General features: G+C 39.0%; 1 protein-coding gene across 7 annotated transcripts in view; it reads left to right on the top strand.

Moving 5' to 3' along the window:
- CEP350 (centrosomal protein 350) overlaps window positions 1–23,160 on the top strand; it is a 125,534-nt gene that overhangs the window by 11,746 nt on the left and 90,628 nt on the right. For 4 of the 7 annotated variants that reach the window (XM_059673424.1, XM_059673423.1, XM_059673425.1 and 1 more), the window contains exons 2-7: window positions 6,981–7,066; window positions 8,049–8,095; window positions 13,647–13,761; window positions 14,843–15,002; window positions 17,519–18,141; window positions 21,056–21,169. In XM_059673424.1, the coding sequence (XP_059529407.1) occupies window positions 6,994–7,066; window positions 8,049–8,095; window positions 13,647–13,761; window positions 14,843–15,002; window positions 17,519–18,141; window positions 21,056–21,169 (1,132 nt within the window). In that variant the 5' untranslated portion in view covers window positions 6,981–6,993. Of the gene's footprint in view, window positions 1–2,863; window positions 3,066–6,980; window positions 7,067–8,048; window positions 8,096–13,646; window positions 13,762–14,842; window positions 15,003–17,518; window positions 18,142–21,055; window positions 21,170–23,160 lie in introns of those variants that run through there. The other 3 variants (XM_059673420.1, XM_059673422.1, XM_059673421.1) reach the window with 3 other exon arrangements.

The raw sequence follows: 23,160 nt of genomic DNA, 5'->3' as shown, positions 1-23,160 counted from the left end.
GAAGGTGGGCGAGGGTGGGTGGGTGAGAGGTAGGTTGTATGCATTTTTGCATGGCCCATGGACACAGACAATGAGGCAATAAGGGCCTGGGGCGGGGGAGGTTGGAGGGGGCCAATAAGGGAAAGGGTGGACACGAATAATACTTTCAACAATAAAGAATTATTTTTTTAAAAAAATACAGGGTTTTTTTTGCCCTAGCTGGTTTGGCTCAGTGAGTAGAGCGTTGGCCTGGGGACTGAAGAGTCCAAGGTTGGATTCTGGTCAAAGGCACATGCTTGGGTTGCGGGCTTAATCTCCAGTAGGGGGCATGCAGGAGGCAGCCAGTCAATGATTATCATCATTGATGTTTCTATCTCTCCCTCTCCCTTCCGACCTAAAATCAATAAAAAATATATTTAAAAAATAAAATTAAAAAAATATAGTTTGTTGTTTGTTTTTTTGCCTCTTCTGAGTGAGACTGATTCAGAATCACTGTGGGTGGAGCCTCTACTGTTAACATGTTATCCAGGTGATTTTTCTGAGCTGCTTGAGAAAGCAAGCTTAGGAGGTGAGAACTCTGCAGCTGCTTGGAGGAAGGTAGTGTGTAGCTGCTCTGAAGCTCACTTGTAGTGGGAATGATTGGGAATACATATATGGGTTATTTGGGAGAGAGTTTTCTTTATAGGTTTAAAAACTAGCTACAGAGTTTGAATTGGAGGGGCATGATTTTAAAGTATTGTTATTTAAAAGATATTTAAATACAAAGGATATTTTCTCTGTGGTCCTGTTTGACATATATTAAACAATTAGCAGATACAATGACTTTATGACTAAAGATGCATTTTGACAATATACTGCCTTGTCAAAGACATATTTTGAGCATTAACCTTAATACCAGTTCACATGTACCCAGATTAAAAAAATAAGCCAAGCCCTAACCGGTTTGGCTTAGTGGGTAGAGCGTCGGCCTGTGGACTGAAAGGTTCCAGGTTCGATTCTGGTCAAGGGCATGTACCTTGGTTGCAGGCACATCCCCAGTAGGGGGTGTGCAGGAGGCAGCTGATTGATGTTTCTCTCTCATTGATGTTTCTAACTCTCTATCCTCCTCCCTTCCTCTCTGTAAAAAAATCAATAAAATATATTTAAAAAAATAAGCCAAGTGTTATATACTATGTTTTAATAAATGTATATTCAGATGTATGTATTTTTATAGATGTGTGTGTATGTAAATATTGAATATTTCATTCAGTGTGTGGTAAACGCCTTTTTGAGTTTTGGGAGAAATATTATTGTAGTTTTATTTATAGAGATTATACCTTTTTTAGATTTAGAAAAGTGAATCATAAACATGTAGTATAGATATGAATTTTAGATATAAAAATAGGGTAATTAAAGGTGAGAAAGGGAGGAGAGGAAATCAGATAAGAGATTAATATAGAAAACAGAAAATTAAGAGGGAAAATAATTGCAAAAGAAAATAAAAGGTGAATGGGAAAAAGAAAAATACACTACTGATGTTTGAAGAGACTATGCCAAATTTATTTTTTAAGTAATAAATATAAATGTTTCTTTAATTTTAAGCAAATTTTCTTAAGTGAGACTATGCTAGAGACTAAAAGGGCCAGAGATGATAATAGAGGGGGGGAAAAGTGTTAGGAGCCCCATCTCCTTACAGTTCATTTTTACCTATAGGATTTTAGAAGGAATGGTATAGTATGGGTATTAGGAAAAGGGATACATTAATTTTCCTGATTGAATTAATCAAATGTGATCTAGGGCAGTGTGCCTACATTTCTGATTTCAGTTATTTCAATTTCCATGTTAGGATTCTGGCTGCTTACTGTCCATTGGATAGTGTGCACCTTGAATCTTTGCTACTGGGTTCAGTATAGGTCAGGCCGAATTTAGGTCTGTTGAGAATGGGCACTCAGCAACATCACCATACTTCCAGAATCCAGGAACTTGATTGCTAACAAACACAAAATTCTTTTTTTTTTTAAAATATATTTTATTGATTTTTTTACAGAGAGGAAGGGAGAGAGATAGAGAGTTAGAAACATCGATGAGAGAAAAACATCGATCAGCTGCCTCCTGCACATCTCCTATGGGGATATGCCCGCAACCCAGGTCCATGCCCTTGACCGGAATCGAACCTGGGACCTTTCAGTCCGCAGGCCGACGCTCTATCCACTGAGCCAAACCGGTTTCGGCCAAAATTCTTTTTTTAAAATGTATTTTTATTGATTTCAGAGTGGAAGGGAGAGGGAGAGAGAGATAGATGCATCATTGATGAGAATCATTTATTACCTGCCTCCTGCATTGCTCCTATGGGGGATGGAACCCACAAACAGGCATAGTGTCCTGACCTGGAATCAAACTGTGACCCCCCTGGTTCATAGGTCTACACTCAACCACTGAGCAACACTGGCCGGATAGACACAGACTTCTTCTTCTTCTTCTTTTTTTTTTTTTTTAATGTATTTCTATTGATTTCAGAGAGGAAGGGAGAGGAAGAGAGAGGTAGAAGCATCAATGATGAGAGGGAATCATTGATTGGCTGCCTCCTGCACATTGGACAGAGCCCACAACCCAGGCATGTGCCCTTGACCGGAATTGAACCTGGGGCCCTTCAGTCCGCAAGCCGATTCTCTATCCACTGAGCCAAACTGGCTAGGCGACAGAATTCTTAACAAGGCAGATGTGTTTGCCAAGTTGTAGCCTGGTAGTTAGTATTATCTCTCTAGTAATTCCTGTAAAGAATCTATTTAGCTGGGGCCACACCATTCCACTCTAGAAACACTAAGATTTTTTTTGTGTGTGTGAGATTGAAGCCATGGATCTGGTAGTTAATTACTTTTTTAATATATATTTTTATTTATTTCAGAGAGGAAGGGAGAGGGAGAGATAAAAACATCAATGATGAGAATCATTGATTGGCTGCCTCCTGTATGCCCCCTACTGGGGATGGAGCCCGCAATCCAGGCATGTGCCCTGATTGGGAATCAAACCAATGAACTCTTGGTTCAGAGGTCGACGCTCAACCACTGAGCAACACTGGCCAGGCTGGTAGTTCATTTTTGCTCTGGGTGAGTAGCTGGGAGAAATATCTTCTTCCTTTCTGAGTAGTTTGTGCTGTTCAATGAATCTAGATGGCAGTGTTTTGTTGCTCCAGTTTAACTGCTCATTACCTTGTTCATGTCCAGAGAGTGAATAAATGAATCTCCAATACAGTTTATACATAGTTCTTGTACTATTTTTTTTTTTTTTTGGCCTCATAATAAGGTTTTTACTTGGGTATAGCCAGAGCAAGGGCTTTATCATTTGCTCCAGTCTTCTGATTCATTTCATATTGATGATGTGCTTTTTATCCTATGACTCCCATTGTTTCCATGGCATCAAACAATTTAGCTTATTATATGGCCACCTGTAGCCCTCTTCTCTGTTATCATTAAGAGTAATTATACTTTGTGTGTGTGTGTGTGTGTGTGTGTGTGTGTGTGTGTGCGCCTTGTAATTTTACCATAAATTTTTACAGGCTACTTGCAAATTAGTATATGAATTCCATTTCCCTGTTTTCCATTTCTTTTGTTTTCCTGCCTTATGGACCTAGTAGTGTATGTTGTGTTCTCTTCCTCTTTTTTTTTTAAATTAAATCTTTATTGTTCAGATTATTACAGTTGTTCCTCTTTTTTCCCCCCATAGCTCCTCTCCACCCGGTTCCCACCCCACCCTCTGCCCTTACCCCCCCGCCCCCCGCCCCTGACTGTCCTCATCCATAGGTGTACGATTTTTGTCCAGTCTCTTCCCACACCCCCCACATTCCTTCCCCCGCCCCCGAGAATAGTCAGTCCACTCCCTTTCTATGCCCCTGATTCTATTACATTCACCAGTTTATTCTGTTCATCAGATTATTTATTCACTTGATTTTTAGATTCACTTGTTGATAGATGTGTACTTGTTGTTCATAATTTGTATCTTTACCTTTTTCTTCTTCTTCCTTTTCTTAAAGGATACCTTTCAGCATTTCATATAATACTGGTTTGGTGGTGATGACCTCCTTTAGCTTTTTCTTATCTGTGAAGCTCTTTATCTGACCTTCAATTCTGAATGATAGCTTTGCTGGGTAAAGTAATCTTGGTTGTAGGTTCTTGCTATTCATCACTTTGAATATTTCTTGCCATTGCCTTCTAGCCTGCATAGTTTCTGTTGAGAAATCAGCTGACAGTCGTATGGGTATTCCCTTGTAGGTAACTGACTTTTTTTCTCTTGCTGCTTTTAAGATTCTCTCTTTGTCTTTTGCTCTTGGCATTTTAATTATGATGTGTCTTGGTGTGGTCCTCTTTGGATTCCTTTTGTTTGGGGTTCTCTGTGCTTCCTGGACTTGTAAGTCTAGTTCTTTCACCAGGAAGGGGAAGTTTTCTGTCATTATTTCTTCAAATAGGTTTTCAATATCTTGCTCTCTCTCTTCTTCTGGCACCCCCATAATTCAGATGTTGGTATGCTTGAAGTTGTCCCAGAGGCTCCTTACACTACCTTCATATTTTTGGAATCTTTTTTCTTTTTGTTTTTCCGGTTGGGTGTTTTTTGCTTCTTCGTACTTCAAATCGTTGACTTGATTCTTGCGATCCTCTAGTCTGCTGTTGGAACTCTGTATAATATTCTGATTAAGTTTATCGGCGGTTTCTAGAAAATTCTTGAAAAACCTTGTAAGTGTGGTTTTGAACTCTATATCCAGTAGTTTGCTTTCCTCCATCTCTGTCATTTGTGTCCTATTTCTTTGTCTCCACATTTTTTTGTGCTTCCCTGTGTCGATAGAGTGGCTTTCTGTGCTAGGTGTCCTATGGGGCCCAGTGGCTCAGCCTCCCCAATTACCTGAGGTGGACACTCTTGGTGCACCCCCTTTTAGGCTTTGTGCACAGTCTTGTTATAGTTAAGCCTTGATTGTTGTAGGTATGACTGGGAGGGATTGACCTCCAGGCCAATTGGCTGTGAGAATCAGCTGTGTCTGCAGTGGGAGAACTTCTGTGCTGGAGACACCCCTCCGGCAGCAATTTCCGGTGTTTACCTATGTCGCCATCTTGGTTTCTCCCCTCTCTTCCTTTTTTATGAATAATTTTCCAGCCTGGCTTTTTAACCACCTCTTCTGTTTCTTTGGTCATTTTTTTCTCTCTCATTTTTATTGATTTACCTTCCTCCCATTTCTATTCATCCTTTCACTCCAATCCTGCCTTTGATTCTCTATTCTTTTCTGTGTAAATTGAGATCCTAACAGCTTCTAACATTGCCATTTGTTTATCTGTTCATTGAAGGACTCTATTGATATGAAGATGAATCAGAAGATACAGTCCTTAAGGACAGGCAGGCTTGTGGGGACATGGATATATATATATATATATATATATATATATATATATATATATATATACTATTTGTAACTTTATGATATAATCATCACACTGTATATTAAGTATTTGTTTATGTGTCCCTTCCATTAGATTGTAAAGGTTAAGTAAGTTCAGCTAATATTCATTGAATGAATGAGTGAATGAATGATGTGTGTGTGTGTGTGTGTGTGTGTGTGTGTGATGATAAAGGATATAAAAAGTGCACAGAGTGCTATTGGAAACCAGGGAAGTAGTAATTCTGTTCAAGGACAATCGTGGAAAGGCTTATAGGAGATGACATTAGTTTGCCTTTGAAGGGTATTACTGCTGGAGAAAATTTAGAAAAAGATATGGAGATAATGCAAATTTTTGGTGCAGATTTTTAGTGCTCAGAGAATGCTCTCTAGGTACGGTGATTTGATAGAAACAATTGGTATACTATGAAGATAGCAAGGCCCAAGATTGTGAATTAAGGTTGTGAAGGCCTCCAAGTTCCATCACGGTAAGAACTTGGAATTTTGTACCATAGGTAATAGTCATTGAAGAGTTATAAAAGCAGATTTGCTAGGTTCTGTTTTAGAAAGATAACTTTGGTTGTGTATGAAGAAGAGATTAGGAGAATAATAATTTAGGAAGCTTTTTACCATAATTTAGGCTAAAGATGATGTTCTGAATTAGAGGTAAAGGGATGAGAGAGAGAGATTACGAAAATAGCATAAAAATTTTTTCAGCAGCTGTATGGAGGCATATTTTATGTGCCAAAACAAATATTTTTAATATATTTTTTATTGATTTCAGAGAAGAAGGAAGAGAAATAGAGACATCAATGATGAGAGAAAATCATTGATCAGCTGCCTCTTGCACACCCCCTACTGGGGATCCAGCCTTCACCTGGGCATGTGCCCTGACCAGGAATTGAACCACGACCTCCTGGTTTATAGGTTCATCCTCAATTACTGAGCCCACAGGCAGGGAGAGAGAAATATTTTAAAGATAGTATTGTTTATCTCTCAGTTCTTTTTTTAAAAATATGCTTGTTTTTGTTTTTAGAGAGAGAGGAAGGGAGAGGGAGAGAGGAATAGAAACATCGATCAGCTACCTCCTGCACACCCCCTCCTGGGGATCAAGTCAGAAACCCAGGCATATGCCAGAAATTGAACCAGTGACCTCTTGGTGCATGGGGCGATGTTCAACCAAACCTGTTTGATTTGGTGAACACTTTAAAGTGGTTAAAAAAGGCATTTTGCAATTTAAAGTTTATACTTTAAAGATAGAGTTTTGACATATTAGATTCACTCCTTTCTATTAAGAGATTTTTTGCATTGTGCCTTTTCCACAGTGATCTTTTAAAAAAATTTTACACATTATATTTATATGTATACACACACACACACACATAACACACACACACACACACATATACATATATATGTATTCTTTCATGAAGAACAGATCTATTTAGATAGAATTTCAGGAATTCTTACGAGGGTATAAAGATAACTTTTAGAGAGGACAAAATCCTTTCCTGACTTTAATGAAAGACAAGATAAGTAAGGGCATTTTCTTTACTAACATTGTTATATTGATGCTCAGTGAATACTGATGATATGATTGCAGGTAAATTGGCAGGATGAGGAGCAGCAAATCAAAAGAGGTGCCTTTACCAAATCCAAGGAACTCTCAAAGCAAGGATACTGTTCAAGGTATGATTTTTTTTTTTAACTGAATTTATTAACCCTTTGTTTAGGTCATATGTATAAAATTCTGAACTAATCAGTAATGAAAATTATACACATGCTTTGATTTATAAAAGGGATAAATAATTAACTTTTTTTTACATATGATTAATGCAGTTTAAAAAATAATGTTTTCTATTTTAAAATTTTAATTTTGTTTTGAAGATACAAGGTAACTTACCTTCTAAGGCATCCTATGGTAAAGGAAAAAAATATTTTTTGAAAAAGAATCAGTATATGTAAAACTAGTTTTATACAATTTCTTAGAAATTCTGGCTTAAGTAGTATGACATAGCTCTTAATATACACCTATAGTGCACTGGTAACAAAAATAATAGTCTTGTTGAACTCTTTAAAATGATGCTTTTGGGGATAACCGTAATTTAGGGTGTGATATTTTTTGAGGGACATAGACAAACTGAAGTATATCTGGAGGAAGATTGTTGGGTTTCTGAGGGATCTGGAAATCATGTCACATAAGGAGCATTTGGAGGAAATGAAAATATCCTAGAGAAGTATGACTCAGAGGAAATATATGGCCTTATACTGTGTGAAGGGCTGTTATATGAAAGATTTTAGGTGTAGTTTTCTAATCTTTATACATAATGTGACTTACCATACAATGCAAAATTTTGTATTTGTTCAGCTCATTGGGGTAAATTGTTGGAGATGTGAAATTGGAGTGTGGGTGGGGGTTTGTCCAGCTATCCTAAGGGCTAATAGGACCAGTGTCTAATACAACTCAACTGTATACTGTATTAGGAAGCTCAACGTTATTGGATGGGAGAAGAACCATGTTTTGGCTCAATATAGTACAGCACTTGTTAGAGAATAGTTCTGCCTAATAAAGAGGGTTTCAAACTTTTGAATGTATTTGGGAGCTTATTAAAATGTAGATTCCAAGGTCTACTTCAGAGCTTTTGATTCAGTAAATATCAATGTTCCCCAGCAGATATAACCACATCGTGGGATGCACATTCTCAGACCAAGGCTGCTGTAAGTAGTTATAGTTTCCATTTCTTTCTGGTTTAAAATTGATTACTTGTTGTAATTGAATAAATTAAAATTTTTTCTACAGTGCTTTTGGTAACAAAATAAAGTTGACATTTTGGTAAGAAATTATCCTATCTAATAATAGACAAACATGGTAATTGACCATACCTTCACTACGCCTCCCATTGGCTAATCAGCGAGATATGCAAATTAACCCAACCAAGATGGCGGCCGGAAGCCACGCAGCTGAAGCGAGCCGGAGGCTTGCTTGCTCCAGTGATGGAGGAAGCCAAGGTTCCCCGCCTGCTGCGGCCTGCTCTAAGCTACATTCTAAGCAACAAAGTTTCAATTATAGAAGCTAAACAAACCCCAGATACCTGCTTTCAGCCAGCCATGGCCTCAGAGCTGGAGCGAGCAGTGACAGCAACAAAGTTTCAATTATAGAAGGTAAATAAATCCCAGAATTAAAAAGATAAAAAGAAAAAAAGGAGAGGCTGGGAGCTTCAGTTGCCGGCCAGCCTGAAAACGGCCCTCAGGCACCCCAGTGGGGACCCCCACCCTAAAGGGAGTGTGGCCAGCCTGAAAACAGCATCAGCCCCTCATCCAGGCTGGCCAGGCACCCCAGTGGAGACCCCCACCCTGATCTGGGACACCCTTCAGGGCAAACCAGCCAGCCCCCACCCATGCACCAGGCCTCTATCCTATATAGTAAAAGGTTAATATGCAAACTGACCCTAACAGCATAAAGAATGGGAATGACTGGTCACTATGACACACACTGACCACCAGGGGGCAGATGCTCAATGCAGGAGCTGCCCTCTGGTGGTCAGTGCACTCCCACATGGGGGAGCTCTGCTCAGCCACAAGCCAGCCTGATGGCTGCCAGCACAGCGGTGGTGGTGGGAGCCTCTCCTGCCTCCTCAGCAGCGCTAAGGATGTCCGAATGCAGCTTAGGTCTGCTCCCCGCTGGCAAGTGGACATCCCCCGAGGGCTGCCAGGCTGCCAGACTGCCAGAGGGATGTCTGATTGCCAGCTTAGGCCCCATCCCCCAGGGAGCAGGCCTAAGCCAGCAGGTGGCCATCTCCCGAGGGGTCCCAGACTGCAAAGAGGGCACAGGCTGGGCTGAGGGCCGCCCCACCCCAAGTGCACAAATTTTTGTGCACCGGGCCTCTAGTCTATACTAATAAAAGGGTAATATGCTAATTAGACTGGATATCTTCCAGACATCCTTCTGGACAAAGCCACAGTGGCAGGGGCCAAGGCAGGGGCTATCAGGCTGTCAAGGGGGGCAGTTAGGGGACAACCAGACTATTAGGAGGGCAGTTAGAGGACGATCACGCCAGCAAGCAGAGGCAGTTAGGGGTGATCAGGCAGACAGGCGAGCGGTTAGGAGCCAATGGTCCTGGATTGTGAGAGGGCTGTCCAACTGCCAGTTTAGGCCTGATCTCGCAGGGCCTAAACTGGCAGTCGTACATCCTCCGAGGTATCCCAGATTGGAAAGGGTGCAAGCCTGGCAGAGGGACCCCACCCCGTGCACGAATTTCATGCACCGGGCCTCTAGTATACCATATATTACCAAATGAACATTAGTGACAACTATCCTATATAATAAAAGGCCAGCGACCATAAGCTTAACAACTGGAACGACTGCTCGACCAGTTGCTATGAGGTGCATTGACCACTTCTCGGTACCCCTCCCTCCCATCCCGGCCTGTGGGCTCTGATCGCAGTATGGCAAACAGGGAACCACTGGGAACCAGGGTGGGTGGTTGCGGGGTGGGACTGGCAAGGAGGCGGAACTGAGACGGCCTACCTCTTGGTCCCTCCCCCAGGTCCACAGGCTCCGATTGCAGCATGGCGAATGGGGAACCACAGCGAACCAGGGGGTGGTGGCGGGGTGGGACTGGGGACTGGCAAGTGGGCAGAAGATGGCCCTGATCGCAGGGCAGGTCTAGGGACCCTACCCGGGCACAATTTCATGCGCTGGGCCTCTAGTTAAATAATAAGAGAATAATCAAGACACTTTAGGTATCTGGAACATTAACACTATGACATATAAAATATTAAAGTAATTTCTAATATTTAGTCTCCTTTATTAAATTTGTTCATTTGGTGTGTTGAAATGAAGATTTAAAACAAAATGAATTTGGGAAGGTGGAGCTAAGTTTAGGTAAAGGGCTCAGTCAGGAAATGAAAGGGACAACTACTTCTTGAATGGACTGAATTATCTCTTCTTTTCTGTGGCAGTAATAGAAGGGTTTCTTTTAGCATTACTGAAGAATGACTATGAGCAACCTGTTCTCATTTGTGTGTGTGTGTCCAATTTTATCAGGAGTTTAGTAAAACAAATATGTATGGTATGTGATGCATAGTCCCTTCGAAGGGAGACTCTTTCCTTTTTCATTTGTTCTCTGGGCACATTACTCTTCTAATATGTCCTTTTTGTTTTCTTTTGTATTCTATCTGAATTTGAATCACCTACTTCTTTATCATTTGAATACTAGAGGCCAGGTGCACGAAAATCGTGCACTTGGGGGGGTTCCCTCAGCCCAACCTGCGCCCTCTCGCAGTCCAGGAGCCCTCGGGGAATGCCCCACTGACAGCTCCCCTCTGGGGAGCGGGCCTAAGCAGCAGTCTGGCCTCCTTTTGCGGGAGGTGAATGGTAGGCCAATAGGGGGACTGCCCTGGCTGGCGAGCAGCCGGCCCTGCCCCCCCATCGCCTTGCCCCGCCCCCCATCGCCCCTCCACTGCCACCCCCAATTGCCATCCCCTCCCTCTGCCCGCTGGCATCCGCCTTAGCTGGCCTGGTGCCTCCTGCTCTTCGGCCCCACCCCCCACTGACCAATTGTTCTGCCGTTTAGTCAATTTGTATATTAGGCTTTTATTATACAGGATGTTATTTTCTGTCTCCTAATCTTTTGAACTGGTTTGAAAATCAATCTGGAAAATGTACTGTAATCTACATTTGGTTATAATGCAGGGTCAGCCAGAACCGGTTTGGCTCAGTGGATAGAGCGTCGGCCTGCGGACTCAAGGGTCCCGGGTTCAATTCCGGTCAAGGGCATGTACCTTGGTTGCGGGCACATCCCCAGTGGGGGTGTGTGCAGGAGGCGGCTGATTGGTGTTTCTCTCTCATCGATGTTTCTAACTTTCTGTCCCTCTCTCTTCCTCTCTGTAGAAAATCAATAAAACATATTTTAAAAACATATCTATATATAATGCAGGGTCAAATTTATTTTTTTTTTAATTTTCACCCGAGGATGTTTTTTCCATTGATTTCTAGAGAGAGTGGAAGGGAGGGAGGAGGGGGAAGAGAGAGACAGAAAGAAACATTGATGTGAGACAGACACATCAATTGGTTGCTTCCCTTACTCTCTCCTACAGAGGCGGTGGAATCTGCAACTGAGGTATGCGGGCAAGCCGATGCTCTAACCACTGAGCAACTACCAGGGTGCAGGGTCAAATTTTGACCTCATTAATAGCAATTCACCCGAGGATATGTTTTTTTTTAATTGATTTTAGGGAGAGAGGTAGGGTCAGAGAAAGAGAAACATCGATTGCTTGCCTCCTGTACACGCCCTGACCAGGGATCAAACCCATAACTTAGATATGTGTCTTGACTGGGAAGCAAATCCGCAACCTTTTGGTGTATAGAAAGACGCTCCAGCCAACTGAGCCATCTGGCCAGAGCTATATTTTCTCTCTTCTACATGAGCATTATACATCTATAATGCAGGAATAATTTCTATCCTCCAGTTTAATTTAGAGCTAAACTAATTTAGAACTGAACTGTTAGTTATTTTTCAAAATGATTGGATTTTATAAAAGAATTTTTAAGGGTGATAAGGGGCTCATAAATGGAGGAAGGGAAGCCTGATACAGAACTATTATAGGATTATTTCACTTTTGTGAGTACATTGCACTGCAAAAATTCAAAAGAAGATAAGTCAGAATTTTATACAAAGTTTTTTTGTCTCTCTGTGGTGGAATTTTTATTATTTTAATTTGGTTTTTTATACCTTTTCTGTTTAATAGATCTAAATACATTTTTTTTCACCATTTTGGTTACTACAAATGATTACTATTAAAGGGAAAATGCTTTTTAAAATCATTGAGAACATTGGTGGTTATACCAAAAATTGACTTATATTGTAAATTGTATGGAAACCTGAATTCTATCTTGTTATTTTTATCCTTATTGTGAAACTTATTTTACAGACAAAAGACTATAAAAGTTGTGGCTGTTTGAATAGTACTCTTAAGGTTTAGTATGGCTGAATTATGTTTTCCTACTTTTTGCATGTAACATGCACAAGATATATACATAATGATATGCAGCATATAATGTCAGAAAACTTTTACTGCTTTAATAAAACAACAATTAAAAAATAGGTCAAGACAAATAGAAAGTCTTTGATATTCCTCAGAATGATTTTGGTTTTCTTGTCTAAATTTGGACAGCATTGTGCTAATTGTTAGTATAGTTGAAGAAATAAATAATGAAAACACTATAGTTTTGTTCATTAAAGTAAAATATTCCTGAGTTTTTTTCCCTATTTTGGAGAAAGGTATTGGGCGATATAGTTTTATTTTTTATTTATTTACTAGGGGCCCGGTGCACGAAATTCGTGCACTGGGTGTGTGTGGGGGGGAGTGTCCCTCAGCCCAGCCTGCCCCCTCTCACATATTGGAGCCCTCAGGCATTGACCCCCATCACCCTCCGATCGCCTGATCGGCCCCTTGCCCAGGCCTGACGCCTCTGCCAGACGTGTCAGGCTTGGACAGGGGACTCCCATCTCCCCCCGATCACTGGCTCTGACCCCTGCCCAAGCCTGAGGCCTCGGCCAGAGGAGTTGACCCTCATCACCCTCCGATCACCAATCACCGGATCGGCCCCTTGACCAGGCCTGAGGCCTCCGGCAGAGGTGTCAGGCCTGGGCAGGGGACCCCCAGCTCCCCGCGGTTGCAGGCTCCGCCCCTGCCCAGGCCTAACGCCTCTGGCTGAGGCATCCGGCCCGGGCAGCGGGGACCCGCAGCTGCAGTGGCCCCGCGATCGTGGGCTACGCTTTAGGCCCAGGCAAGGGACCCCTAGCTCCTGGGACTGCCAGCTTCGACCGTGCCCAGCTCCCATCGCTGGCTCCACCCCTACTTCCTGCTATCACTGGCCAGGGCGGAAAAGGCACCAGATTCTCCGATCATGGCTGCCCCCCAGCTCTTAGCTCCCCCCTGGGTTTCCGATCACTGTCAGTGGCAGGGGGCTGCTTCCTGCTTTCCCTTTCGCCTCCCTGCATTGTGCCTACATATGCAAATTAACCGCCATCTTGTTGGCAGTTAACTGCCAATCTTAGTTGGCAGTTAACTGCCAATCTTAGTTGGCAGTTAATTTGCATATAGCCCTGATTAGCCAATGAAAAGGGTAGCTCGTACGCCAATTACCATTTTTCTCTTTTATTAGTGTTGATTTTTTTGATATAGTTTTAAATAACTCTGTAATTTGATAGTAGCTGGCTATTTACAGAATTAACCTATTTGTTGTAATGGTATTTAACTTTAGCTGAGACACATTGAAAACAAATTAGAAGTAACCCCTACAAGTACAGCTGTGTTTGATTCTGTCATGGATACCAAGAAATCTTCTGCAAGTGCTACCCGAAAAATAAGTAGAAAAGGTATGTATGAAGTTACTGGATATATTTAATATAAATTTTTGATGTTGGTTTTGATTCAGTTTAATTTCTTCTTATAGTCCCATGTATTTGCTCTCTCTCTCTTTTTTTTAAATATATTTTTATTGATTTTTTACAGAGAGGAAGGGAGAGAGACAGAGAGTCAGAAACATCGATGAGAGAGAAACATCGATTAACCGCCTCCTGCACATCCCCCACTGGGGATGTGCCCGCAATACAGGTACATGCCCTTGACCAGAATCGAACCTGGGACCCTTGAGTCCACAGGCCGACGCTCTATCCACTGAGCCAAACCGGTTTCGGCTTGCTTGCTCTCTTGTCAGAGATTTACCTCTTCATTTTTCCTTTGGTACTAAGTAGTTACGAAGCAGCCTCAGATTTATTGACTGTAGGTGCTATTTTCCTTATCGATTAATTAGGGACTTAAGCACCACTGCATCACCTTTGACAGTGAATTTTCATTTGGTTTTAGTGGTGAGAATTTGATTTTGAGCCTTTGAGGTTTTATGTATTTTTTAACAAAGAAATTCACAGGTCTTTATGTCACTTTGAAATTTAGTTGGCTTAATAAGATTTATATCTTTTGTTGGAGTTTAAAATCATAAATGGAATATCTGTTTTATAGATGCTATCATAAATTCACAAAATGCCAATGTTTTTTTGTTTATTTTTCATATATTTAATTCTTTGGTTTCCTAATCAGTGGGCTAAAACCTGCAGGTTAGTACTTTCCACTGAAATTGTGCTTTTTTAAAAAAATCTGTGAATCTTTTGGGTTTTATCTGATATTTCCTTTTTTTAAGTGAGTGAGAGCCTTTGACAAAAAGAAATTTTATATGTTGAATTCTATTTTGCATTGTTTGCACAGAATATAATCTTCCTCTATAGATTTGAGTTACTGTAATAATTTAAATAGCCTGTGTTTTTTCCATCTATTTATATAATATCCAACTAGAGATCTCAGAAATAATAGATACCTAAGTTATTTTCTTAGATCCTTGCCAGATTCAGAAACAGTAGTATTTTATATCATATGTTCTCACAGATTTTTTTCCCTCCCCAGATGGTAGGTACCTGGATGATACTTGGCTTAATGCTCCAACTTCCAAATCTTCTAAATCACGGAAAGAGAAATCTCGTAGTCCTCTCAGAGTTACCACCCTGGAAAGTAATGTAAAGAAAAATAATCGTGTGGAATTCCGTGAACCTTTGGCTTCTTACAGGTTAGTGTTGTTTTTCTTAAAAAGTTATCAAATAGGGCTAGCCTGTAATATTTACAGTAAGATTATAGTTTATTTTCCGACTTTTTCATAGCACTCTGGCTCTGGTATTATTACCTTTTCATTTTTCAGAAAAAAATAAAGCAAACGTCTTTTATATTATGAAATACTGACTTTCTACATTTACTAATTAAATATTTGGGGAGAGAAGAAGTAGTAATATTTGCTCCAGGCAGCTACCACCATTGCAATAAGTATGTTTGCTACAAATTACTCAGGAACTGTGGTTCTTCCCTCCCTCCCTTAATATCTCATATGGGATATTATACATAATGAACTTTGTATAGCATCGTTTTCTTCTTTTTTTGATAGCATTAATCAGTTACCTAAAATTTCTTCTTGAGAATGTGGGTTGGTTTATTATTTTACCATTAGCCAGTGGCTCCTTTCAGCAACTTATTTAGTTAGATGTTCAAGTTTAATGAATGAATTTTGATAGTATGGATGATATAAAATGCTTTGTGTTTTTGGTTAGGTGATAATTTAGGATATTCAACAATAAAATTATCAAATTTTGTCTTTGTGGGACATTTTACTAATGATATAAATGTGTTTGTGCTCTTAGTATAGCAAATAGTAAGAAGTAATAAACACTGACCCTTATATTTCTTTATTGCATTTATAACCACTTTTAGTATTTTAAAGTGCCAATCAATAAATCAAGGAGTTTCATGATGCTGCTTGATAGTAATGGGTATATGTTTGTACTCTTAAATTTGAGAGAAAGAATTTGAGAGATAGAGGTGGATTATGAGTTCCATTTTCAATAGTTCAATTTGATGCAATTTTGAAATGTCTATGTGAAAATATTTAGTAGGCACTTGAAAATTTGGATAGGAATATGTACAGAAAGGTCAGGGCTGGGAATATAAATTGGGAGTTGTCACTAATGTTGTAATAATCAAAATGGTGAAAGAAATGTAAAGAGAAGGCCATGGATCTAATCTGAGTAAAAGTTCATAGTTTAGAAAAAAGAGAAAAGAAAATTATGAAAAATAATCAGAGTTCAGAATCTTTAACCACAAAAATATTAAGCAACTTGCCTAGAAACTTTTATTTTTAATTTAATTTATTTTTAATGCTTTATTCTATTTTCACCTGTGCTAATTTTAGACCTAAATCGTTTTAACTGTGAATTGTTACAGTCTGGTCAAGATAGTGAAAATAATTGCAGTTAGTCATGATATCTAGTGGAAGCTGCAGGACTTGGTTCTCAGCCCCCGTCTAATTTAATATTCAACCACCCAGAACATGATCTAATGTTTTTTGGGTCATGGACCTCAATGAGAATCTGATGAAAGCTGTAGGCTACTATCTCCTTAGATAAACACACATACTCAAATACTCCTAATAGATCTAAGTATCATATTATGCTGTAATAGTCATGGCTGTAAGACTTTTTGTGGCAGTTTTAAGCCTTTAAATGAAACATCTCTATCAGTGCTATACAATAATCCCATTAATGCGGCCACATGTGGAATCTAACCATTTTTTAGTAGTTACATACACACATGCATCATTCTTTTGTTGATGCTTTAAGTCTTTTGAATTCATATGTGACTTATAGCACATCACAATTTGGACTAGCCACGTTTCAAGTGCTCAATAGCCACAGGTGGCAAAGTCTACTCTTTCAGACATTGCATGTCCAGGTTGTTGCAATGTGTGCTTTTATAATATTGTTGAGTGTTTTTTCATGATTCATGTATTCTTGCTGCTTAGGCCTTTTTGTCTTCATTAACTTCCTTTAATAAACTGTTTCTGTTTCCAAAATATAACTTATTAGAATGATGCATAAAATAAAAATAGTCTCTGAAGGAAGACTTGTGCTGGTGTTTTTATGAATAGAAAATGTGGACTTTGTGATATGTGCTTTGGCTATGTCTAGTCTTCTTGCTTACCGCAGAGTTTCTCCATATGCTTTACATAGTTTGAAGCTGCCAAAAGAGTAGTCTGTGGTTCAAAGAGGTTTGACTTTACTAACCACATTTATTTAAAGGAAAATATTTATTGTACTTTTACTTTATATCTGCTCCCAATTTATTTGTTAATTTGGTACATTATTTAGAAGTTACACACATGAAATGCCAGTATTTGAGAACTTTTTTCCTAGTATTTAAGATTTCATGAAGGAGTAAAACATACATTTTGGTAAAAGGTGTCAAGCGAATATCCCAAATCAGAATATAATCCTATTTTTTATCATTCTTAAATCTCTCCACAAAACCTTTTGTATTTTTCTTATTTTATAATGTATACATTATGATTTAGAACCTGATAGAGAGGTCATTGACTCTTAATGTTAGTAATGGTTATTTTATTAGTTTTAACCTACTGGAATTTCTGGGTATCGTTTGTTCTCTAATTTTAGTTTGGAGTTCTCCATTTGTAAGGCTGATTTCATTTTGATTGGTTTTTGTACTTTTTATTTAAAACTAATTATTATTTTTTAATAATAGGGAAGTTCATGGCACACCTTCCAATATAAGTCCCAATCCTTTAGAGTCAAAGCATGTATATTGTGTGGATGTTAATGAAGAAAAGCCTGAAAATGGGAACTGGAGGGTAAGCAGTCGGGAAGAACGGAATACACATTGCCGTGATTTTGAGAGTTCCCAATCATCTGTCATGAATGATACTGTTGTTAGGTTTTTAAATGATCGACCAGCAATTGATGCATTGCAAAATTCTGAAAGTTTGATTAAGATGGCAGCTCCAATGAGAACTGAGGAAGAAAAGCCTAATAGAACAAAGGGAAATGAGAACAATTTGAAGGCTTCTGGCAATAACATAGGCCATGATATTGATCCAAAAGTGTTACGGCTAACTGACTCTTCTCCCTCTTCTACGAGTACTTCTAATTCCCAAAGATTAGATATCTTAAAGCGGCGACAACATGATGTCAAACTGGAGAAACTCAAGGAGCGGATTAGGAAACAGTGGGAACACTCAGAAGAAATAAATGGCCGGAGCCAGAATCAGGGTCATATTGACCACCCAGTAATGGTTGTTAATGTTGATAGCTCAGTGACAGCAAAAGTCAGGAAAGTGGCAACAGCACCACCTGCTCCAGCATATAAAGGTTTGTAATCAGTCCTTGTATCTTTCTCTTTCTGCCTCCTTATTCCTCTATCTCCCCAGGATGTATTTGAGTAGAAATGATCATCTTTAAAATAGTTGTGATTCTCAAATCAAGAAATTAATTCAAGGTGCAAGTTAAAAATGCAGGTTTCTGGATCCTACACTGGACCTAAATCAGAACTTCTGAGATTGAGTCGAGAATTTGAATCATTAATAAGTCCATCAGGGCCATAGTATGAACATTTAATAAGTTGAAAAAAAGAGGAAGTAAGAGCTAGTACATTTTCAGAGAACTGAAGAATATTGCTCTTATTCTGCCATTGTATTTAGATTGTTATTAGGAATTCTTTCACAAGTAATACTTAAAGAACAGTTTAGTCAGTTTGAGTTAATATTTAGTTACAGAATATTTTGGCACTAACATTTGATTCCTGTTGTTTTAACTCTCAAGTTTTGACACTAGAGTTTTTTCCCCTGTGTTTAACATTGATAGAGTTGGTATAACTCTTTCAGAGAGAATGTCTGTTTTTAGCCAGCTCATGTTTTTATATATAGTGGTTTTAAGAAGTATGTATTTTTATGTTCCTGAAATTATTTTCATAGGGTCATCATGTAAAGTTTTAATTAAAGAGTTGATTCATTGATCAGGTTAGTCTGTGTTAGACTTTTGTCATGAAAACGTCCACCATTGTAAGTTTTGTGGATATTTTTCCAAGTTCAGTTTTTCTAGATAAATGTATGAAGATCAAAATATTGTCAAGATTTATTTCTTCTGTTAATTTTAAGTTATTAACAAGCTAGGACAGTTTTTGCTCTACTCAATTTTGTTTTGTATTTTTCTACTAAATCCAATTTTTCTCTGACCACTTTTGACCAATTTTTTATAGCCCTAAAGTGTCTTTAGTCATTTTTTTCTGCAGAACAAATTTTGCTGTGTACATTTAGACGAATTACCAGTTTTATTTGCTTTGCTAATGACATTCATTGTGAATTAGTTTTTAAAAAACAGGTAATTTGCATTTTATTCTAGCTAATTTGTGATAAAATTGTGAATAGTTCTCTTTAGAATCATGAAAAAAATTGCTCTGTTATCCATGATTGGTCTAATGTATTATTAATAAAATTCTTTTATACCTTTTAGTTATTTGTGTACTATGTAGTAATTGTCCACACTGTTGACAGAGCAAATAGCAAATGGCGGGGTCAAATGTGCTTGTTGTTTCTGAGATAGTGAGTTACTATCCAAAACTTTTGCTATACTTATGTCAAATCCATTAAATGCATATTATACATTTAAGGTTTGTTTATTCTAGAAGTTAGTTCAGTCATAGGCAAAGTCTGACAGATTTTAGCAACTAAGGCCTATCTTCAAAGAAAAGAATAAGTAGTCTCTCTGTCAGTCTTGAGAAGGATAGTTTAAATCTCTGATATTTATAATTTATGATTGACATTTTTATCATTTAATTCAGTATTTCTCCACTTCTAGTCTTTTTTTAAAATATATTTTTATTGATTTCAGAGAGGAAGGGAGAGGGAGAGAGATAGAAACATCAATGATGAGAGAGAATCATTGACCAGCTGCCTCCTGCATGCCCCCAACTGGGGATCGAGCCCACAACCTGGGCATATGCCCTTGACCAGGACCCTTCAGTCCACAGTCCAACGCTCTATCCACTGAGCCAAAGCAGCTAGGGCCACTTCTAATCTTTTTGAATAAATATATATTGCTTTATCTCCCTGAAGCTTACTTTTTCCAAATAGTATTTGTCAACACATTATGTAGTAGCTAATTATGCATTCCTTTCATGAACCTTATAAAGCTGCTCAGCATTATTAGTTATTAGGGAAATGCAAGTCAAAACCATACTTGAGATACCATTTCACATCTAGTAGGGTGACGGTAATAAAAAAGACAGACAATAACTAGTGTTGGTGAGGATGTGGAGAAATTGAAACCCTCATACATTGCTGGTGAGAATGCAAAATAGTACTACAGTTATTTTAGAAAACAGTTTAGCAGTTCCTCAAAAATTTAAATATAGAGTTACTATATGACCCAGCTATTCCACTTCTAGGTATAATACCCATGGGGATTGAAAACATATGTCCACATAAAAACTTGTACACATATGTTCATAGCAGTGGCATTAATAGTAGCCAAAAAATAGAATGTCCATCAGCTGATGGATAACAAATGTTGGTATATCCATATAGTGGGGCCTTGACTTACGAGTTTAATTCGTTCCGTGACGGAGCTCGTAACTCAAATTACACATATGTCATATCAACAGTGAATGAGTGAGACACGTGATGCTGGGCTGATGTTGTGGCCTTCACTGCGCCAACTAGCCGTGGGTATCTGAAGCTGGCTCGTAACCGGAATTTTAACTCGCAACTCAAAGCAAAAAATCGGCCTAGAGAAGGCTCATATCTCGAAAAACTCGTTAGTCGGGACACTCGTAAGTCAAGGCCCCACTGTGCATTGAAATATCATTTGACAATAAAAAGGAATAAAGTTTTGATACATGTTATACAGTGGCTAACTATTGAAAACTTATGCTAAGTGAAGAAGCCAGACACAAAACCACATATTGTATGATTCTATTTATATGAAATGTCCAGAATAGCCACATTCATAAAGATAGAAAGTAGATGAGCAGTTGCCAGGGAACAGACACAGTTGTGTGTGGGGCAAATGCTAATGTGTTCAGGGTGTTTTTTCAGGGAGATGAAGTGCTTGGGAATTAAATGGTGATAGTTGTATAACTTTGTAAATATACTACAAACCACTGAGATGTACACTTTAAAAGAGTGAATTTAAAGTATGTTAATTATATCTTATTTAAAAAAAGTATAACGAACAAAACTTATAAAGCAACTTTGATAAGAATGTTCTGTGTGTTGAAATGTATTAGGCTTCAATCCTTCAGAGACCAAGATTCGAACACCTGATGGCAAAGTGTGGCAAGAGGCTGAGTTTCAAAACATGAGTAGAGAACTGTATCGAGACTTAGCACTTCACTTAGCAGGTGAGAGTAGAGCCTTCTGAGATTTTTAGTATTATATCATGCATACTATCTAACTTAAAATATCCTATATAATAAAGAGCTAATATGCAAATGGTCATCATGCTCTCGTGCCCTTGCGAGGGGGCTGGGGGACCTGAGGCTGCATCCACTGCCTGGCTCTGGGCTGGGGGACCTGAGGCTGCACCCCCCACCCTGCGGGGCTTGACAGGGGTGGAGCTGGCTGGGTCTGAGTCTCATGCGATTTCGAGGCGCACGTGGGTGGGCAGGGACTTGACTCTGGGTCCCTTAGGGTGCCCCAGACTCTGACAGGTGGGAGATTTTCACACACATTTAACTGATTTTCTTTCATCTGTGACACTTCTATTATAGAGAAAGGGCAAATAGCAATATTAAAATATTTCCTCTAATTCCCTTTTAATGTTCGTGAATTTCGTGCAACGGGCCACTAGTTTAAACATAAAAATGGTCACCAAGCTAAAGATATTTCCCTTTTCTAACTACATAGTATACTGAAGTGGTGGTGGTTTTAGTCATAAGGCTCTCTTAGCCTCTAGGCTCTGCTCCAGGGTTAAAATTAGCATACAAGGCTGATGTGACAGAAGTGAGGCTATTTTTAAACTGAGGGACTTGCAGAGTAGGGCCTGTTTGAAGAAAATACAGCCATCTAGTTGAAGTTTATTTCTTCTGCTAGATCTCTTGAGATCTTTGAAGTGGTCAGTGTTTGGCAGGCAGCAATTAAGACGATTCTAACATGAGGGCAAAATGCAGGAAGAAAAATGAACCTTATAGGAAGGGAATAATGTTAGAGGATTGGAAATACAAGGTACTTCTGGAAGATAGGAAGAGGGAAATAGGAAGGTCATACTCATAATGTTATTAAGTATTGAACACCTAGTATGATTTTGGACAAGATGCTAGTATTTAGTATTCTGTGTTTTTTATAGTTGAGGAAATAGAGGCTCAAAGAATAATTTTCCCAAGGTTGCGAAGCCAAGGGGGACGGGGGCTGGGTGGAAGGGGATAAAGACAGGGAGATGGGAACATCTATAATAGTGTCAACAATAGAAAAAAGAATTGAAGCCAAGATTCAAAGCCATCTCTGACTGTAAAGCCAGAGATTTTTCTAGGAAGCCTCCATAGAGTTCCTTCTAATAAATTTGGTGGCATTTTAAGTGTTCAGTCCAGTTTTCCTACTGTTAATTATAGAGCACTGTATTCAGAAATTCTTTTGTGGAGAAGAAGTATCTCTATATAAAAAGCTAATATGCAAAGTGTCCCCTTGGGAGTTCAACTGGGAGAACGGGAGTTTGATTGCTCGCTATGATGTATGCTGACCACCAGGGAACAGCTACTTCCACATTGCTAAATCCAGTGTTTAATTTTGATTTTTCATCTGGATTTCTCACAACATTGGACATGATTGAAACTCTTTTAAAAACTCTTCACTGGACATTTAGGATACCATAAGTGTTTGGTTTTCCTGCTCAATCTGGTTGCTCCTTTTCAGTTTTTTTCCTGACCTACTTCTGATCTCTAAAAATTGGCATGTCCCATTCTTAGTACTTGGATCTGTCCTCCTCCCCTTCTTTCCTTTCCCGCCCTCTCCCCTCCCAACTTTTATATATCTACATACACATGAGCTTGTCTCAGGGCTTTAAATATTTGTTGATGATGATTCCAAATTTATGTCTCTGTTCCAAACGTCTCCTCTGAACTCAGACTCTTATATCGAGCTGCTAATGCCACATCTTCCTTTGGATATACAATAGATTTCTTAAGCTTATTAGTATATTCAACTTTTCTCTTTCTTCACTTCATGCAAACTGGCCTCCTGCTGTTTCTTAGACATTTGGTATTGCTCCTGCCTTTGACTCATACTTACTTCCACTTTGCCCAGAATGCAGAGCTCTCTCTGTATATTTTAAAGTATATTTATTTACTTTATTTATTTGTAATGGAGGTTAATTCACACACAAATACACACACACAGA

Source organism: Myotis daubentonii, chromosome 18 (assembly GCF_963259705.1).
Source record: "Myotis daubentonii chromosome 18, mMyoDau2.1, whole genome shotgun sequence".
Classification (NCBI taxonomy): Eukaryota; Metazoa; Chordata; class Mammalia; order Chiroptera; family Vespertilionidae; genus Myotis; species Myotis daubentonii.
Note: the sequence above shows the minus strand (reverse complement) of the source record. Positions and strands in the feature narration are given on the sequence as shown.